The 17,024-nt window shown below is 40.3% G+C and overlaps 1 protein-coding gene across 1 annotated transcript in view; it reads right to left on the reverse strand.

The window, feature by feature from the left end:
• LRGUK (leucine rich repeats and guanylate kinase domain containing) overlaps positions 1–17,024 on the reverse strand; it is a 120,836-nt gene that overhangs the window by 72,763 nt on the left and 31,049 nt on the right. Inside the window, exons 7-10 of the mRNA XM_032275949.1 lie at positions 15,782–15,925; positions 4,072–4,152; positions 1,626–1,712; positions 300–406 (exon numbers count right to left, since the gene is read on the reverse strand). Of these exons, the coding sequence (XP_032131840.1) occupies positions 300–406; positions 1,626–1,712; positions 4,072–4,152; positions 15,782–15,925 (419 nt within the window). The remainder of the gene's footprint in view (positions 1–299; positions 407–1,625; positions 1,713–4,071; positions 4,153–15,781; positions 15,926–17,024) is intronic.

A 17,024-nucleotide genomic window follows, 5' to 3' on the forward strand; every position in this document is an offset into this window, starting at 1 on the left:
GCACAGGCTGGCCACCACACAAGAGGCCAGACAAACCAGTGAGGATGAATCAACTCATCACCATGCTTGGGAAAAAACCAACAAGCAAGCAACACATTCAAGCACATGATATTAATAATACGCCGTAACAGAGACAATATCATCTATCAAATAAAGACTTGGCCCCTTCCCTCAGAGAAGGGGGAAAAGCGGCATTTATCGGAAATGAAGGCGTCACAAAATAGAGGGCTAGGGAAAATGACAAGGCTGTCTTTTGCTTGCTCACCCTGAATTCTGGCCTGTGGATTCCTAATAAATACCTGTCAAAGATCCTCTGCGGCTGCATCACGCTGTTGACAACATGGGTCAGGTGGTCTCGGGCTGCAACCACTTCAGGGGGAGGATCATATTTATTCACCGCTGAAACCTTTCCCAGAATTAGAGATGTAAATGGGAAAAAAAAAAGTTTGTTTCTAAAAAGAAGACAAAGCCTGGATTTTTCCTTACTGAAATGTTCTATACATGCAACCAGGTACACAACATAATTTAACACAGGATTACTTTTAATATAGTAAACGTTCCAACTTCTAGTATGTGAAAAAGGAATAAAACTTCTAGCTGTAGATTTTTATGTGTGGGGAATGTTTTCCTCATACCATCTCACCAAGAACAATTTCCATAATCTCAAATTCTACCAAACCTTCCTCTTCATTTAGCGTAACTTTCTTCATTCAAGGATATGGGCCTTTTCTTCATAATGTATAGTTTTCCATCCCCTTGTCTTTTCCATCCTTCTAAATACATTATCTTCAACTACCATATGCCATATACAGTATTTACTTAATAAATGGTTTTACATTTTATTCCTTTTGTAAAATGTTAAAGGAAAAGAGAAATCTAATAAGTACCTTTGAGCGTGAGAATAATGACAGACTGGCATCTGTAACTACTTTTAACCAAGATTTCAGAAAGGCATTTATGAGACGGAATACGTGCTCTCTACATATTTATACCTGTTTTCATTCCCATCTCAAATTTGCATCCAGTGTAAGAAATCTCTCCTTAGGAGAGATTTTGGCTGTCACCAGCTACTAAAGTGACACAAAGCAGTGACTGTGAGTATGAAACGCAGGGAGGCAGGTGCTAGCATTCAAAGTCTGGTTATTCTGGAATTTTGTGACTAGATGAATCATTTTAAAAAGCAGAATTAAGGATTTAAAATATCAGAGTAGTGATTTGAATACCTTTCAATTATATGGTAGAGTGACATTATAATACATTTTATTGTTAAATGAATTTTTCAGGTAACACAGTTAGAATCATATATCTTCCAAATACGACAGTTTTTCAAAGAGATCGTCTGCCATAAAGCTGTGACCTATATAAGTGGATATATACGTTGCTTCTGTTCCCCACAGCCAACCTTTTCACTGTACTAACAGCAAGCCAGCAGGCCTTTCACTGCATTTGTGCTGATACTCACCTTTGCAAAGGGTTAAACAAACAGATTCTAAGGCAAGGAAACATTCCCTAAATGAATTAATGTACATATTGTTATGTGTCTTATTTACTGATTACATTGCTTCCATGGCACGAGATTTTGAGCACATTAACCCATAAACACAAGAAATTACATGATTACATACCTTTTCTTCCACTTTGATCTTCTTCTGATCTAATTCTGTTAATCGCAGAAGCACAAAAATTACGAAGAACCAATATTCAGACTTTTCCTATTTAAAATATCAAGAGGACTGTTCAGTTGCCTTCCTGATCCCAAATCAACAAGCACCAGCATTGGGATTTTCATGAGCTTGGGCCTCACCTGCTATCTTATCATTCCCACGTATACCCTCACAGGGCTATGCATTTCACACTTACCAGTCCCCTTACATTAACTCAATGCTGACTGTGCCTTGTAAAGTATAAAGTCTTCCAGTGTACACTCTTGTTAATCTCCCTGTGAGATTAGAGATTAGCAGGACAGATGGATTATCCTCATTTCTTTTTAAAAATTTTAAGTTCTGGGATACATGTGCAGGACATGCAGTCTTCTTACATAGGTAAAGGTGTGCCACGGCGGTTTGCTGCACCTATCAACCCATCACCTAGGTATTAAGCCCTGCATGCATTAGCTATTTTACCTGATGCCCCACCTCCTCCCACCACTCCCCGGACAGGCCCCAGTGAGTGATGTTCCCCTCCCTGTGTCCACGTGTTCTCATTGTTCAGCTCCCACTTACAAGTGAGAACATACGGTGCTTGGTTTTCTGTTCCTGTGTTAGGTTGCTGAGGATAGTGGCTTCCAGATTATCCTCACTTCTAAAGGGGAAAGCTACTAAACCTCAGAGAGGTAAAGCATCTCATCTAAGATTCGTGGCCAGTGACTCAAACCCTGTCTTCTAACTCCAACAAGTTTCAATTCTGCAAATAATAAAACTTCAATATTTTATATTATTTTATTATTTATATGGAATATTTTGTATTAATTTGTATCATTTATTATGAATTTGTAATAATAAAGTAATATTCATTTATAAAACAACCTGCATATTACTCCCTACCATCAGGATTATCTGCCTTTTAGAAATAGAATTAAAGTTTTTATAGTAGAAACTATGTCTCTTTGAGAGGAAAGACACTAGATATTAGTGGATGATCCATTATCTATCAGGTTGGTGCAAAAGTAATTGCAATTTTTGCCACTAAAAGAAAACAAAAACCACAATTACTTTTGTATCAACCCAATAGATGAGCCTGTATATGAGGTGAATGTACAAAGCTTAGGTGATTTACTTCTACGCGTAAATGTTGGGGGGGAGGTTTTGTATATAAATCAGCTAATGTGTCAAAGGGCTTGTGATGCTTATTCATGCATACGCACAAATACTCTTCAGATCTGAAACTGAGGTGTGCTGGCCACTTTAAGCCCTGCCTCTTATTTTTCCAGAAATAAAATGCTTTTAAATTGCCCCCCACTATTCCTGTACCAAGGATAGTTTTTAATTTATAAATCTTTCTTCTATTTTTTGTTTTTCACCTATCTAGACATGTTCATCAAGATACATGCAAAAAGAAAGTTACTAAGAGCTACATGCCAAGTCAAGAGCCGGTGGAAACTAAGTGAAGGATACAAGTAGGAGAATGGAATGAAGGACAAATGGACAAGGAGGGAGGGAAGGAGGCCAGGAGAAAGCATCTATCAATGGCGAGAGGGACTTGAAACAGTCCTGGTCCTTAAATCCCAGAGGTAAAGAACTCCTAGGAAATGTATTCATTTGTTCTATAATTATTTTACAATTACACCAATTTCATGGCTATATCCAGGTAAATTCGGTATGTAATCTTAGATTTTCTTTCCCCTGTTATAAAACAGGAACCACATTCTGTCTCCACCTCTGGTGTCTTGCATTGTCTAATGTGAAAGAACATTGTTCTGCAATTTCATCATCTCCTTCCTGTAACCTTCAGTACTACCAGGGATGAGTCACAAATGACCAGCAGAGTAAGTAAGCGATATTCAATAGCAGGCTTTCCTTCACTGACAGTCAAGTGAAAGCTTGTTAGTCATGAAAGGAGATCTTATGTCTTCAAAAAAAAAAAAAAAAGTCACGGCCGGGCACGGTGGCTCACGCCTGCAATCCCAGCACTTTGGGAAGCCGAGGTGAATGGACCACCTGAGGTTGGGAGTTTGAGACCAGAATGACTAACATGGAGATACCCTATCTCTACTAAAAATACAAAAAATTAGCAGGGCGTGGTGGCGCCTGCCTGTAATTCCAGCTATTCGGGAGGCTGAGGCAGGAGAGTCACTTGAACCCGGGAAGTGGAGGTTGTGGTGAGCCGAGATGGTGCCATTGCACTCCAGCATGGGCAAAAAAGCCAAACTCGGTCTCAAAAAAAATAAAACAACAAAAAAAGTCACTTTAGGTACTACTAAACCCTTCCTTAGAGAGAAGGAAGATAGACAAACTTCATTCACATTCCTGATATTCTTTTATCAAAAGTGCTTCTTGAAGAATTCCTAGATAGTTACCCTCGACTCTCCCCATTTTCTTCTCTCTCCCTCCTCTGATATAAATAAAGTCTCACCTGAATTGGATTTTTTAGAAGATTGAGAACTCGAAGGATAGGTAGATTTTCAATGTATTCTATTTCTCTCAGCTCAGCAATCTGTTCAAAGAAAAAAATTATCAACAGACTAAATGCGCAAAGGCAATAGAAAACATAATACAATAGGAGCCAGTTTGGGTCTTATCAATTCAACTTATTTTAAAAATTGCTCTGTCTAGCTTTTTAATGAGAATTGCACAGAACACGAGAATTGTTGCATGCCCCTTCAATAAATGTGCGTGAACACAACCATGTTTTTTCTTCTCTAACTAGGGAATAGTAAGTTTCCTCCGCTTATCCATGCTCACTTTAAGGCAGAAATAAAATAGCATTCAAAGTCAGAAAAACAGTACAAAAATGCACCCAAGGATGACCTGGTTACCCATCCCACCCCCGTTCCTAGCCCTCCAGCCCCCCAGCTTCCTTTCCCAATCCTTCTTCTGCCACCGTGGTCATTTGTGACTGGTTAAAAGCTTCTTCCTGCATGTACACATATGGCTTTATCACTTTTTCTATGAAAATTATTTCAAGGAAAGGTAAAAAACTGAAAATTCTATGACATATTTCTGGATGGGTGGGTACTGTTCACCTTGAACTCCTTAGCTAACTTGTACACGTATGTTTTATATACTTTTCCGCATAGGTTGTGTTTCACAATTTTAAAAAGTAGGGAAACAAAAAGGAAAAACAAAAAAAAGATGGCTTAAAAGTTCCTTAATTTGGCAGGAATAGAACTTGGGTTGCAGCAGGCCTGAATTCTCCACTAAATTAAAGACTAATAAGTTTGTTTAAATGTTCTGAAATTAGCATAATTACAATTTTATCTCAAGTGTAGATACTGAACTTTAGCAAAAAGTTAATAATCACTTTTTCATTTCTATTTTTCTCCAAATCATTTCTGCATGCACTGGAAAGCACCCCAACAGCAGGGTCACCATTCACTCCTGAGTTATCCAACCACGATACACAGCTAAACTGCAAACTAGAACCAAAGCCAAGCAGAAGACAAACATATGCACCCTGTTCAAAGGATGCCATTTTCAAAGATATAACACGAAAGGTGAATGCCAGAGTTGCAATCTACAACCTGCACACATTAATCTTGTTAGAGTAACATTATACTATTATACACGTCTTTTTCTATAAGATGACTAAACTGTCCATCAGCCTACCATTTGGATTATCTTTTTTAAAAAAGGGATCAACTGTTTTCTATTGTATTATTCAGGAAAATGGAAAAGTAAACTTGTGAACAACGAACAATATATTAATTTCCCTCTAGCATACCACTCGCTCATGTTGTTCTTTCTTTCTTTTTTTTTTTTGAGATGGGGTCTCCCTCTGTCACCCATGCTGGAGTGCGGCGGTACAATCATGGCTTACTGAAGCCTCGACCGCATTAGCTCAAGGAATCTTCCTACTTCAGCCCCCTACCCCCGAGTAGCTGGGACCACAAGTGTGCACTGCCAAGCCCAACTAATTTTGTACTTTTTGGAGACAGGGTTTTGCCATGTTGCTCAGGCTGTTCTTGAACTCCTGGGCTCATGCAATCCACCCACTTCGACTTCCCACTCCCAAGTGCTAGGATTATAGGCGTGAGCCACCACACTTGGCCTGCGCTTGCTTTTAGACCTAACACTAATGTTAAGAGGAGATGTGTGCCTGCACTCACCATGTCTCACCAACAAGTCGTGGCCACATGCACTTGCACACGTTGCTGGTGAGAGTGGAAACAGGTGCATTCTTTCTATAGGACAACGTGATGTGTTTCATGTGTTTCATAAGCTATGAACCAGTTCTCCCACTTTAAGGAGCTTATACTAGAGAACATCTTGTATCTATTTTTTGGGAAAAAAATTAGATACAAGAACATTCAGTCTAACATCAGTAAAAGTAAAAAAATTATAAATTCCTAAGAACACCAAGATTAGGTAATTTAATGGGTAATATACAGTCCTCTAGTAGGAATACTACATGCTTATTTTAGAAGACAGTGATATTTACAATGACTGACATGGAAAGATCTCCTTGGTATGTTGCAAACATCATGAGCACAGCAATCATGGAATATGCAAAGTTATATTACCACAAAGATGTCAGCTGGGATTAGTTGGTTTTTTGAGAGTCAAATGAAAGGAATTCATCTTCCCTTCCTGGCCTTCCAAGGGTAGAATGATATAAGCAGGGAGGAGGTATGGCTTCACCTCCCCACTTCTACTGAATTAGCAAAGTGCCGCAGATACTGCTTGTCTTGCATGTGCCCTCCCTTTCCTGCACAACCTACCTGGAGGTGGATCCCATCCTCACATCTTTTCTCTGCAAAAGCCAGACTCAAGGCTCTGTGCGTAACAGATTTTATAGCAGGAGTAGAGACAACAGCACCCCAAACAGCTTTCAGTGAAATACTGTCAGAAAAGTTATGTTTTTATGGGAACTTCAGCCATCTGCTGCCAAGAACGTCATCCCAGCACGGTTGATCCCCCGGCTCCAGTCCAGCCCATTCTCTCATCTCCTTTGCCGCTACTCACAATAGTCCACACCACCTCCCACTCCCAAGGCATACTGACTTCTTCTTTTTTTCCTTTTACCATTTTCCTCAAGGCCCTAGTCTCTAAGCATCACCATCCAGATCTAAAGGGAACTGCTAAACTCTTTTCTTAAAAAAAAAATGTATATATACATATATAATTTCTATATGTGAATATATAATTTCGGCCGGGCGCAGTGGCTCACGCGTGTAATCCCAGCACTTTGGGAGGCTGAGGTGGGTGGATCACAAGGTCAGCAGTTTGAGACCAGCCTGGCCAAGATGATGAAACCCTGTCTCTACTAAAAGTATAGAAAAAAAAAAAAAATATTAGCCAGGCACAGTGGCAGGTGCCTATAATCTCAGCTACTTGGGAGGCTGAGGCAGGAGAATCACTTGAACTCAGGAGGTGGAGGTTGCAATGAGCTGAGATCGTGCCATTGCACTCCAGCCTGGGTGACAGAGTGAGACTCTGTCTCAAAAAAAAAAAAAAAGGAAAAAAAGAATATCTACATGTGAATATATATAAATAAATATATATACACATATATATTTGTCTTCTTAGAAAACAATTGGGTACAACCATTAAAATTTTTTTCACTGGCACATTTAAACATAAATCTGTGCAGAAAAATATTTTTCAAACTGTGGGGATCCATCAACTAGTTGATGATGGTAAGTGCGTTACTGGGATAAGAATCAACAGACGGATCAAAGGAACAGAATAAATACTTCAGAAGACAGATCGTTTCTGTATTGGTTATGTTTCACAATTTTAAGAAGGGGAAAAAGGAAAAAAAAAAAGATTCCACGACTTCCTGAATTTGGCCAGGACTACAGCTTGGGTTGCAGCAGGCCTGAATTCTCGACTAAACTAAAGACAAACAGTTTTATTTAAGTTTTCCGTATCTTAGTAGAATCTTAAGAGAAATAAGAATGGTGCATATTTAAAAGATGAACTACAAATGTTTTTCAAACTGAGGATCTATCAAGTAACTGATGACAATGATGACAAGTACATTACTGGAATAAGAGCCAACCGATGGATCAACGGAACAGAATAAATACTTCATAAAGTATTTATTTCTATGTCAGTGAGAAAATTAGTATTATCCAATAAAACTATTTGTTAAATGAGTTAATGAATGTGATAGGTTAGCAGAAGACTGGACATATAATGAGTTCTCAGTAAACGATAGTTGTTCTTATTTTAAAAAGTAAATAAATTCTTTACATTTTTAGTTATTGTGGATAAATAAAAGTTGTACATAATTATGGGGTAAATGTGATATTTTGATACAAGCATACAATGTGTAATGATCAAATCAGGGTAACTAGCGTACCCACCACGTCAGGCATTTATTTTTCCATTCTGTTGGAAACATTACGATTCTAATCTTTTAGTTATTTTGTAATATACAGTAAATTATTATTAACTATAGTCACTCCATTGTGCTATTGAACACTAGATCTTACTCCTTCTATAAATTAAAATTTTTGTTTTAATTATACTATAAAATAATTTATGGATTAAGAGTTGAAAGGTAATAAAAGACACCAGGGCAAAAAAGTTTAGGCGAATACCTAACAGATTTCAGAACAGAGAAAGACTTCAGACAAATTTAAAAAATAATAAAGGAAGACACAAAGAAAAATATTGATAGACTTCATAAATTACTTTAAAATGTGTATCAAAAGTACAGTGAGTAAAACGAAAGGCAGAATCATTGTAATAAAATAAATGATAGACAAGGGCATGCATAGACAATTTCTAAAAAGAAAGCTAAGTGGCTAAAAAACAGGTCAAAAAATGTTTAACGTCGTGGATAACCAAAAATTCTTATATAAAATAGTACAACATACTGCTTTTTTCTACCTGTCATAATTTTTAAAAGATACTTGCTCACAAAGGTGTCATAAGATGTGCTTATAAAATAGTATTCTTTTTTTTTCTTTTTTTGAGACGGAGTCTTGCTCTGTAACCACACTGGAGTGCAGTGGCGCGATCTCGGTTCACTGCAATCTCCACCTCCCGGGCTCAAGCGATTCTCCTGTCTCAGCCTCCGGAGTGACTGGGACTACAGGCACATGCCACCACGCCCAGCTAACTTTTTATGTTTTAGTAGAGACGGGGTTTCACCATGTTGTCCAGGATGGTCTAGATCTCCTGACCTAGTGATCCACCTGCCTTGGCCTCCCAAAGTGCTGGGATTACAGGCATGAGCCACCGTGCGTGGTCTCTATAGTATTCTAACTTTATATACTGTTGGTGGGATATTAATTAATATGAACCTTTATGAAATATAGTAAGAGTCTTAAAAATGCCCACATCCAGTAATGGTATCTCCAAAAATCTATCCTAAGTAAATAATTTAAAATATACTTAAAGATTTATATATAAGAATATGTACTACATCAAATTTTAAACATAAATTTCAATAAATAAATGGCTCAATAAATCCTGACATATCCATCCAATCAAATATTTTACAAGTGTTAATCAGAATTCTGAAATGTCGGGACAATCTGTTTCCTACCTGGGAATTAGATGCCCACCTCACACTATCCACAAAAGTAAATTCCAATTAAATTAAAAACTAAATATGGAAAAACAAAACTTAAAATTATAAGAAAATATACAAGAATATTTAAAACCTTAGGATATAGAGAAAGTTCTTCAATAAAATATAAAAAGCAGAAATTACAAAAGACCATAGTTAAGCATAACTTTCAGACTTCATACTCTGTTCCCTAGACATAGAGTTTTACTTGATATAAGTTTCCTAGGGTTTCCATAGCAAACTACCACAAACCTCGAGGCTGAAAACAACACAAATTTCTTCCACAGGTCTGGAGACCAGCAGCCTGAAATCAAGGTGTCAGCAGTCCTACGCTCTTGAAGAAGGTTCTAGAGGAGAACACTTCCCTGCCTTCTCCAGTTTCTGGTAACTCCAGACCTTCCTTGGCTTGCAGCAAGATAACTCTCATCTCTGTCCCATCTTCACATGGGTCTTCTCATGGCCTTCTCTCTGTGTCTGTGACTTAGTCCCTTCAGCCTCTTATGAGGACATTATGTTTAGAGCCACCCTACAACCAGGATGTTCTCTTTAGATCCTGAACTTGATGATATCTGCAAAGACCCCTTTCCCACAAGGGGGCACATTCACAGTTTCCTGGGGGTAGGCTTTCTGGAAAAGAGGGGCACACAATTCCACCCACTATACTTAGTAAGGATTCGCCTCCAAGAGAAATGGCTCCATGGCCAGGGCTTGCCTTCTGTCACAGAGAGCCGTCCCCCAACCCCACGTCTGCCACTAAGGTTTAGGACAAGATAAACAGCCAAGCACCCGGGGCTCTGGATGAGAGTAAGGAGGCTGGATGGCAACCCTGTCACCCCATCACCTGAGTCACCTGAGCTGGAAACCTGGATGTTGTCCTCAGCATCTTCTCATCCACCACCTCCAATCTGTTCTAGTAATTCTATGTCAGCAACGCCTCTAGACCCCAGCCTCCCTTCCCCTTCCTCCCTACAGCTACCTGATTGAAGGCCCTCGTCCTCTCAGCTCAAACCATCCTCTGATCTTCAGTCACCATCCCCCTCCTCTGTCCTGGAGGAAGACACTTGAGCCTCACTTATTATACACAATCATTCCAGAATCTCATCGCGTGCAACTCAAACATCAGCCAAGCACTTGATAGAAGGGAGGAAAATCTGGGTATTCCTGAGAGCTCCTGAGAGTCATGCATTCAGTCAACAAATATTTTTTTGTTTGTTTCTTAAGCGATGGGGTCTCCCTCTGTTGCCCAGGCTGTAGTGTAATGGTGTGATAATACCTTACTGCAGCCTCAAACTCCTAGACTAAGGCCATCCTCCTGCTACAACCTCCCAAGTAGCTGGGACTACAGGCACATGCCACCATGCCCAGCTAATTTTTTTTTTAATTTTTGGAAGAGATGGAGTTTTGCTATGTTGCCCCAGCTGGTCTCAAACTCCTGGCCTCAAGCGATCAGCCTGCCTTGGCCTCTCAAAGCTCCGGGATGACGGATGTGAGTTACCATGCTTAGCCAAAACAACAAATATTCTTCAGTGCCAGCTCTGAGCCAGACATTGCTCAGAGCGAACAAGATAAAGTCCCTGTGCTCATGAAGCTAACATTCTAGTTGGAAAGCCAGTGAACTCTCACAGATGTGAAACTAGAATGTGCAATATGACATAACCTCAGGCAATAGTAAGTACTAATGATAAATTAAAAAGTGTAAAGGGATAAAGAAAACAGGCAGGGGATGCTGGGGAGGCCAGAGGGGGTCAGAGGCCTTTTTTTGTGAGAGTTTTCCAGAAGCTTAAATGAAATGAAATGAATTTTTTTGAAGATGTGGGAAAAAGCTTCTAGCAGAGACGCCAGATGTTATGAGGCTCCAGAGGTGGAAATACGCTGGATCTGCATGAGGATTGGAAGAAAATGGCTGCCTTAACATTCCCACCCCTTCTGCAAGGGAGCACTGCACCCCACCAGCTGCCCCTCAGAGTGCTGATCTCCATCCCCAGTCACATAAAACTGGCCAGTGACAGCCAGTCCTGCGCAGCTGGCCTCACCAAGCCAGACAGCGTGGCACATGCCGTCTCCTGGTCAATGCCCTGCACTCTACTCAGTGAGCCAGTGCTAAAGCAGCCAAAGGGCAGCTATCTCTGCTGACCCTGTCATCATGGCGCCAGGACACCAGGAAGCAGGCCAAGTCTATCGCTGCAATGCAGGCTTTAAGAAAGGGGTCAGGGGCAAAGGGGAAAGTCACGTTCACCTTGGTCTGAGAGTTCAAAATAGAGCCTGTAAAAGTGATGAAGCAGCATGCATCAGCACTCTCTGCAGACACCCAAGACTATCCAGAGAGCAGCTGCTGAGCAGATCAGGCTATCCTGCCTTGGGCATCACCTTTGGGTGCAAAGAGGCCAAAGACCTCCTAGGGGATCTCCTTCCTGTTGGCATCCCAGGGCAGGGATACGTAGGCTAGGTGGAATGGAGACTGACTTTAGCAGGAGATCTGATCACACTAGCATCAATGGCATGCCTCTGCATAATGTTGTTAGCCCCTGGAGGCCCCAAGGATCACCCAGTCCAACTCTTCTCATTACAGGCCTAACCTAACAAAGATAAATCCAGAGAAAAATAAAGTTCACTTAGAAGCCTGATTGGGTTTAATGTCCCCAAAGTTCATTTTGTTCATATACATGAAGAGAAGTATGAGCCAGGGTTCAATGAAAAGGGGGGGAACGTACATTGCTTATGGGGGGCATTCAATGGCATCTGCCTTTGAACAAGAAAGAAGCAAGGAGTCCTCTGCAAAGAATGTCCTACCTATACAAAGCATCGCAAAAATAGAGTAGAATAATGGTCTTCAGCTGCCATTGTGCGTCAGCATTCAGGGAGAATGATTTAGAAGCAGAGCCAGACACTGCAAAGAATGAAGAGATGGTGAGCTCTGGGAGGAGCACGATTATTACTCAAGATGCAAGTTCTCTCCATGCTTCCATTGCTTTATGAGTATTACCTTGTGAATCTTCACAAAAATTCAGAAAAGTAGTTGGGAACAAACACTGAAATAAGGACACTAAGGCTTGGAGAAGTAAGATAGTGTTTTTCTAAGACACTCCCAGACCGGTATCTTGCTTCTAGAAGAAATGACTGAGGTTATAATAAAGCTAACAGTTTGGGACATGTCTTAAATGCTGGAAATTATGTCAAATCTAACAAGACTACACAGTAGAGTATGTCTAAGGTCCCCAAATCACCAGCTGATGGTAAACATTTTTAAGTGGCGTTAAAAAGATGTTCAGGCTGCTCGCGGTGGCTCATGCCTGTAATTCAGCACTTTGGGAGGCCCAGGCAGGTGGATCAAGAGATAGGGAGTTCAAGACCAGCCTAGTCAAGATGCTGAAACCCCATCTTACTAAAATTACAAAAATTAGCTGGGCGTGGTGGTGGGCACCTGTAAGCCCAGCTACGCAGGAGGCTGAAACAGGGAATTGCTTGAATCTACTCGGGAGACAGAGGTTGCAGTGAGCTGAGATTGTGCCACTGCACTCCAGTCTGGGAGAAAGAGCAAGATCCGTCTCAGAGAGATGTTCAAATGATCACATGTAGGTGCTACAATGTTTCAACAGCTAACACCAAGTACATAATACTGAAGAAGTCCTACCAATAAAATAATATTCTTAACATCAAATTAATCATATGAGAAGAAGCTATGGTGTGTTTCTGCTAAATGATAAATTTTCATTCCCTGATACAGAGCATTCTCAGCAGTCCTGAAGAGTTCTCAGAGGAACTCTTCTGACGGCTCAAAGAATATTTCAAAGTACTGTCGGCTGCTCCTCACCCTGCCCAGTGGGGAGCCGGGGAATTAGGTGATTGTTACACACCTCATGGTTGCTAAAGGATCCCCCTTTGGGACACATGGCCACTTTTTTAATGGAGCCCCTTTAACATTTGAAAATTATAATTCCTCAAGGACCTAGAAATAGAAATTCCGTTTGACCCAGCAATCCCATTACTGGGTATATATCCAAAGGATTATAAATCGTTCTACTATAAGGACACACACACATGAATGTTCATTGCAGCAGTGTTTACAATAGCAAAGACCTGGAACCAACCCAAATGCCCATCGATAATAAGACTGGACAGGGAAAATGTGGCACATATACACCATGGAATACTATGCAGCCATCAAAAACAATGAGTCTGTGTCCTTTGTAGGGACATGGATGATCCTGGAAACCATCATTCTCAGCAAACTGACACAAGAACAGAAAATCAAATACCCCATGTCCTCACTCATAGGCAGGTGTTGAACAATGAGAACACATGGACACAGGGAGGGGAGCACTACACACTGGGGTCTGTTGGGGAGAAATTGGGGAGGGACAGCTGGGGGTGGGGAGTTGGGGAGAGATAGCATGGGGAGAAATGCCAGATATAAGTGATGGGGAGGAAGGCAGCAAATCACACTGCCATATGTGTACCTATGCAACAATCTTGCATGTTCTTCACATGTACCCCAAAATCTAAAATGCAATTTAAAAAAAGTATTAAATGAGAAAAATAAAGATTTTTTTTCTTGAAAAAAAAAGAAAATTATAAACTCCTTTCTTCACGTGATGATATTCCTCTATTTTCTTTAAACTTTGGCAAATATAATTTGAAAAGTCCCTTGAAATGGAAGAGAATGACATACTATTTGTGAGGAGTTTCTAGACCTGTGCTGTCCCACCTGGTAATTACTAGCCACATGCAGCTGCCAAGCACTTAAAATATGGCCAGGGTGAATTGAGACATACTTTAAGTGTAAAATACACACCAGATGTCAGAAACTTAGTATGAAACAATACAAGGTTAAATATCTCATCAATACGTTTGTACACAGATTACATGTTGAAATGACAACATTTTGGATCTACTGGGTTAAGTAAAATGTATTATTAAAATTAATTTCACCTGTTTCTTTTTTTTTTTTTTTTTGAGACGGAGTCTCACTTTGTCACCAGTGGGGAGTGCAATGGCGCAATCTCAGCTCACTGCAACCTCCACCTCCCAGGTTCAATCGATTCTTCCACCTCAGCCTCTCGAATAGCTGGGATTACAGGCGCGTGCCACCACGCCTGCCTAATTTTTGTATTATTTGTAGAGACAGGGTTTCAACACGTTGGCCAGGATGGTCTCAATCTCTTGACCTCGTGATCCACCCGCCTCAGCCTCCCGAAATGCCAGGATTACAGGCGTGAGCCACCGTGCCGGGCCAATTTCGCCTATTTCTTTGCACCTTTTTACTGTGGCTACTGGAGAATTTTACATTACATCTGTGGCTCACAACTGTGGCTCATGTGATACTTTGCTGAGAAGCACTGTATCGGGGCATTATAACAGGCCCTTTCAGAAGGGAGGCCCATTAGCATTGCATGTACTGTATCACCACGCAGAGGTTAAGAACATTGAAACCGGGGGCAAACCATTTTCTATTTGCATCTTGGCTCTGCTATTTGCTGGACATATGACTTTGGGCAAGTTACTTAACCTCTCTCTGCCCCAGTTTATTCATCTGTAAAATGACAATAATAATAGGGTTATAATGTGGATTAAATGAGATAAAGTGCTTACAAAAGTGCCTGGTGCATAAGTACTCGACAAATATCTCTAGATTATTTTATGACCAAAATTGTTATTATCATTACTGTTAATTTTTTTCCTAAATCCTGAGATGCATTGAGTTGAGATTTCATGAGTGCTTTCCACCTTTTCATCAGCCCTTGTATATATGTGAGAACAATTTTAAGTGAGAAATTTTCTAAACATCAGTCTTCAACGACAAATGCATGTAAAGGACACTAAAACCACATGAGACGGAGCTTGTGCGGACTTCCTAAGACATGTGGCACAGTGAACAAAGGTTGTCCACTAAAATTAACAGGAGAAGTTGCCAAAACAATGTAATATACAAGTCAAGGAGAATGAAGATGATGAACAGTTTTGCCTGTGATTGAAAACTCATCTGTTCCCAGGATCAATAACTGACTTTTCTTGCTTCTTTTTTTTTCTTTTTTTTTTTTTTCTCATGTTCTCATTTATTTGTGGAATCTAAAAATCAAAGCAATTGAACTATGGGTGTAGAGACTAGAAGGATGGTTAGCAGAGTCTGGGAAGGATAGGTGGGTGGGGGGTAGGTGGGAATGGTTAATGGGTACAAAAAATACTTAGAAAGCATGAATAAGGCCTACTATTTGATAGCACAACAGGGTGACTATAGTCAATAATAACTGCATTTTAAAATAAAGAGTGCAACTGAATTGTTTTCAACTCAATGGATGCATGCTTGAGGGAATGGATACCCCATTCTTTACTATGTGCTTATTTCACATTGCATGCCTGTATCAAAACATCTCATGTACCCCATAAATACATACACCTACTATACACCCACAAAAATAAAATAAAATAAAAGTTAAAAAAAGAAAACTACTTCTGCAACTACTCTAGGGATTTTCTTAGAACAATACTTCTAAGCTGGCATTGAATGTGACCACCCTTGAGAAACAAAAAATGGAGTGTCTGTGCTAAATAACATGTCCTCTTATGTCGACACTGAAACCAAGACATGTGAGTACAACACTACCTTATTATCCTCGAGGTTGATTGCTTCCAGGAGGTCATGATTCTCTAAGCCACGGAGGCTACTTATCTGATTGTGGGACAGATCCAGGTTCTGTAGGGCTTTCAGATTCTCCAAACCTGTGATCGTCTCAATCTGGTTATTGCTCTAAAATAGACAAAATATATTTAATGTCTCAAAGACCTCTCACAGGAAAAGTTGTAATGGCAAGTTTTCATTTTGGATGCTGACCCAATTCTCTTAAAAAAAAAAATCACGAAGGCGTTCTTGTCCTTCTGCCCATCTCATTTCCATCATTCACCTCTCTAAACATATACACATACCCCAGAAAGAAGTTCCAGTTTTTCAGCTGGAAAACTCAGTATATAATATCTTCATTAAATTTAAAGCAAGATGAGTATTCAAATCAGTAAGAAAGAAAAAGGCAGGTAATAAAAGATTTTAACATTGCACACCTGAAGCGTAATGACAGCATAACGCCAGATATATCATTAGAAATATAAATTTAATGTAATTCTTTCATCATGATCACAAGCCACTTGACTATTATAATCCCCGCATACATTTTGTTTTTGGAAACATCTAAATAGAATCACCCATGTGGTGAGGGTAGTGGTAGTCTGTTACCTTAGTTTTCTCCACTGAGCTATGCCTCCAGTTATTCCTGCCCCTTGTGCAGTTTCCTCCAATTTTTTTCTTTTTTTTTTTGAGAAGGGAGTCTGGCTCTGTCACCCAGGCTGGAGTACAGTGGCACAATCTCAGCTCACTGCAACCTCTGTCTCCCGGGTTCAAATGATTCTCCTGCCTCAGCCTCCCAAGTAGCTTGGCCTACAGGTGCGTGCCACCATGTCTGGCTAATTTTTGTATTTTTAGTAGGATGGGGTCTCACCACGTTGGCAAGGATGGTCTTAAACTCCTGACCTCAAGTGATCCACCAACCTTGACCTCCCAAAGTGCTGGGATTATAGGCGTGAGCCACCGTGCCTGGCCACAGTCCCCTCCTCTTAAACCTAGGCTGGACCTATGACTTAGCTTCACCAAAGAATATGGCAGAAGTGTGCCAGTTCTAAGCTTAAGACTTAAGAAGGCCTGGCAGCTTCTGCTTTTGTGTCTCAGAAGTACTGAGCTACCACATAAGAACTGTAGATAATCTGTTGGAGAGAACTTGTGGAGAGGCTATAGGGGAAAGGAAATGTCACATGGGGAGACACCCTGACACTAAATTGAGAGAAAATCCCAGCCATCC

This window comes from Sapajus apella, unplaced genomic scaffold (genome assembly GCF_009761245.1).
Source record: "Sapajus apella isolate SASKATOON/1434 unplaced genomic scaffold, GSC_monkey_1.0 scaffold7, whole genome shotgun sequence".
NCBI lineage: Eukaryota > Metazoa > Chordata > Mammalia > Primates > Cebidae > Sapajus > Sapajus apella.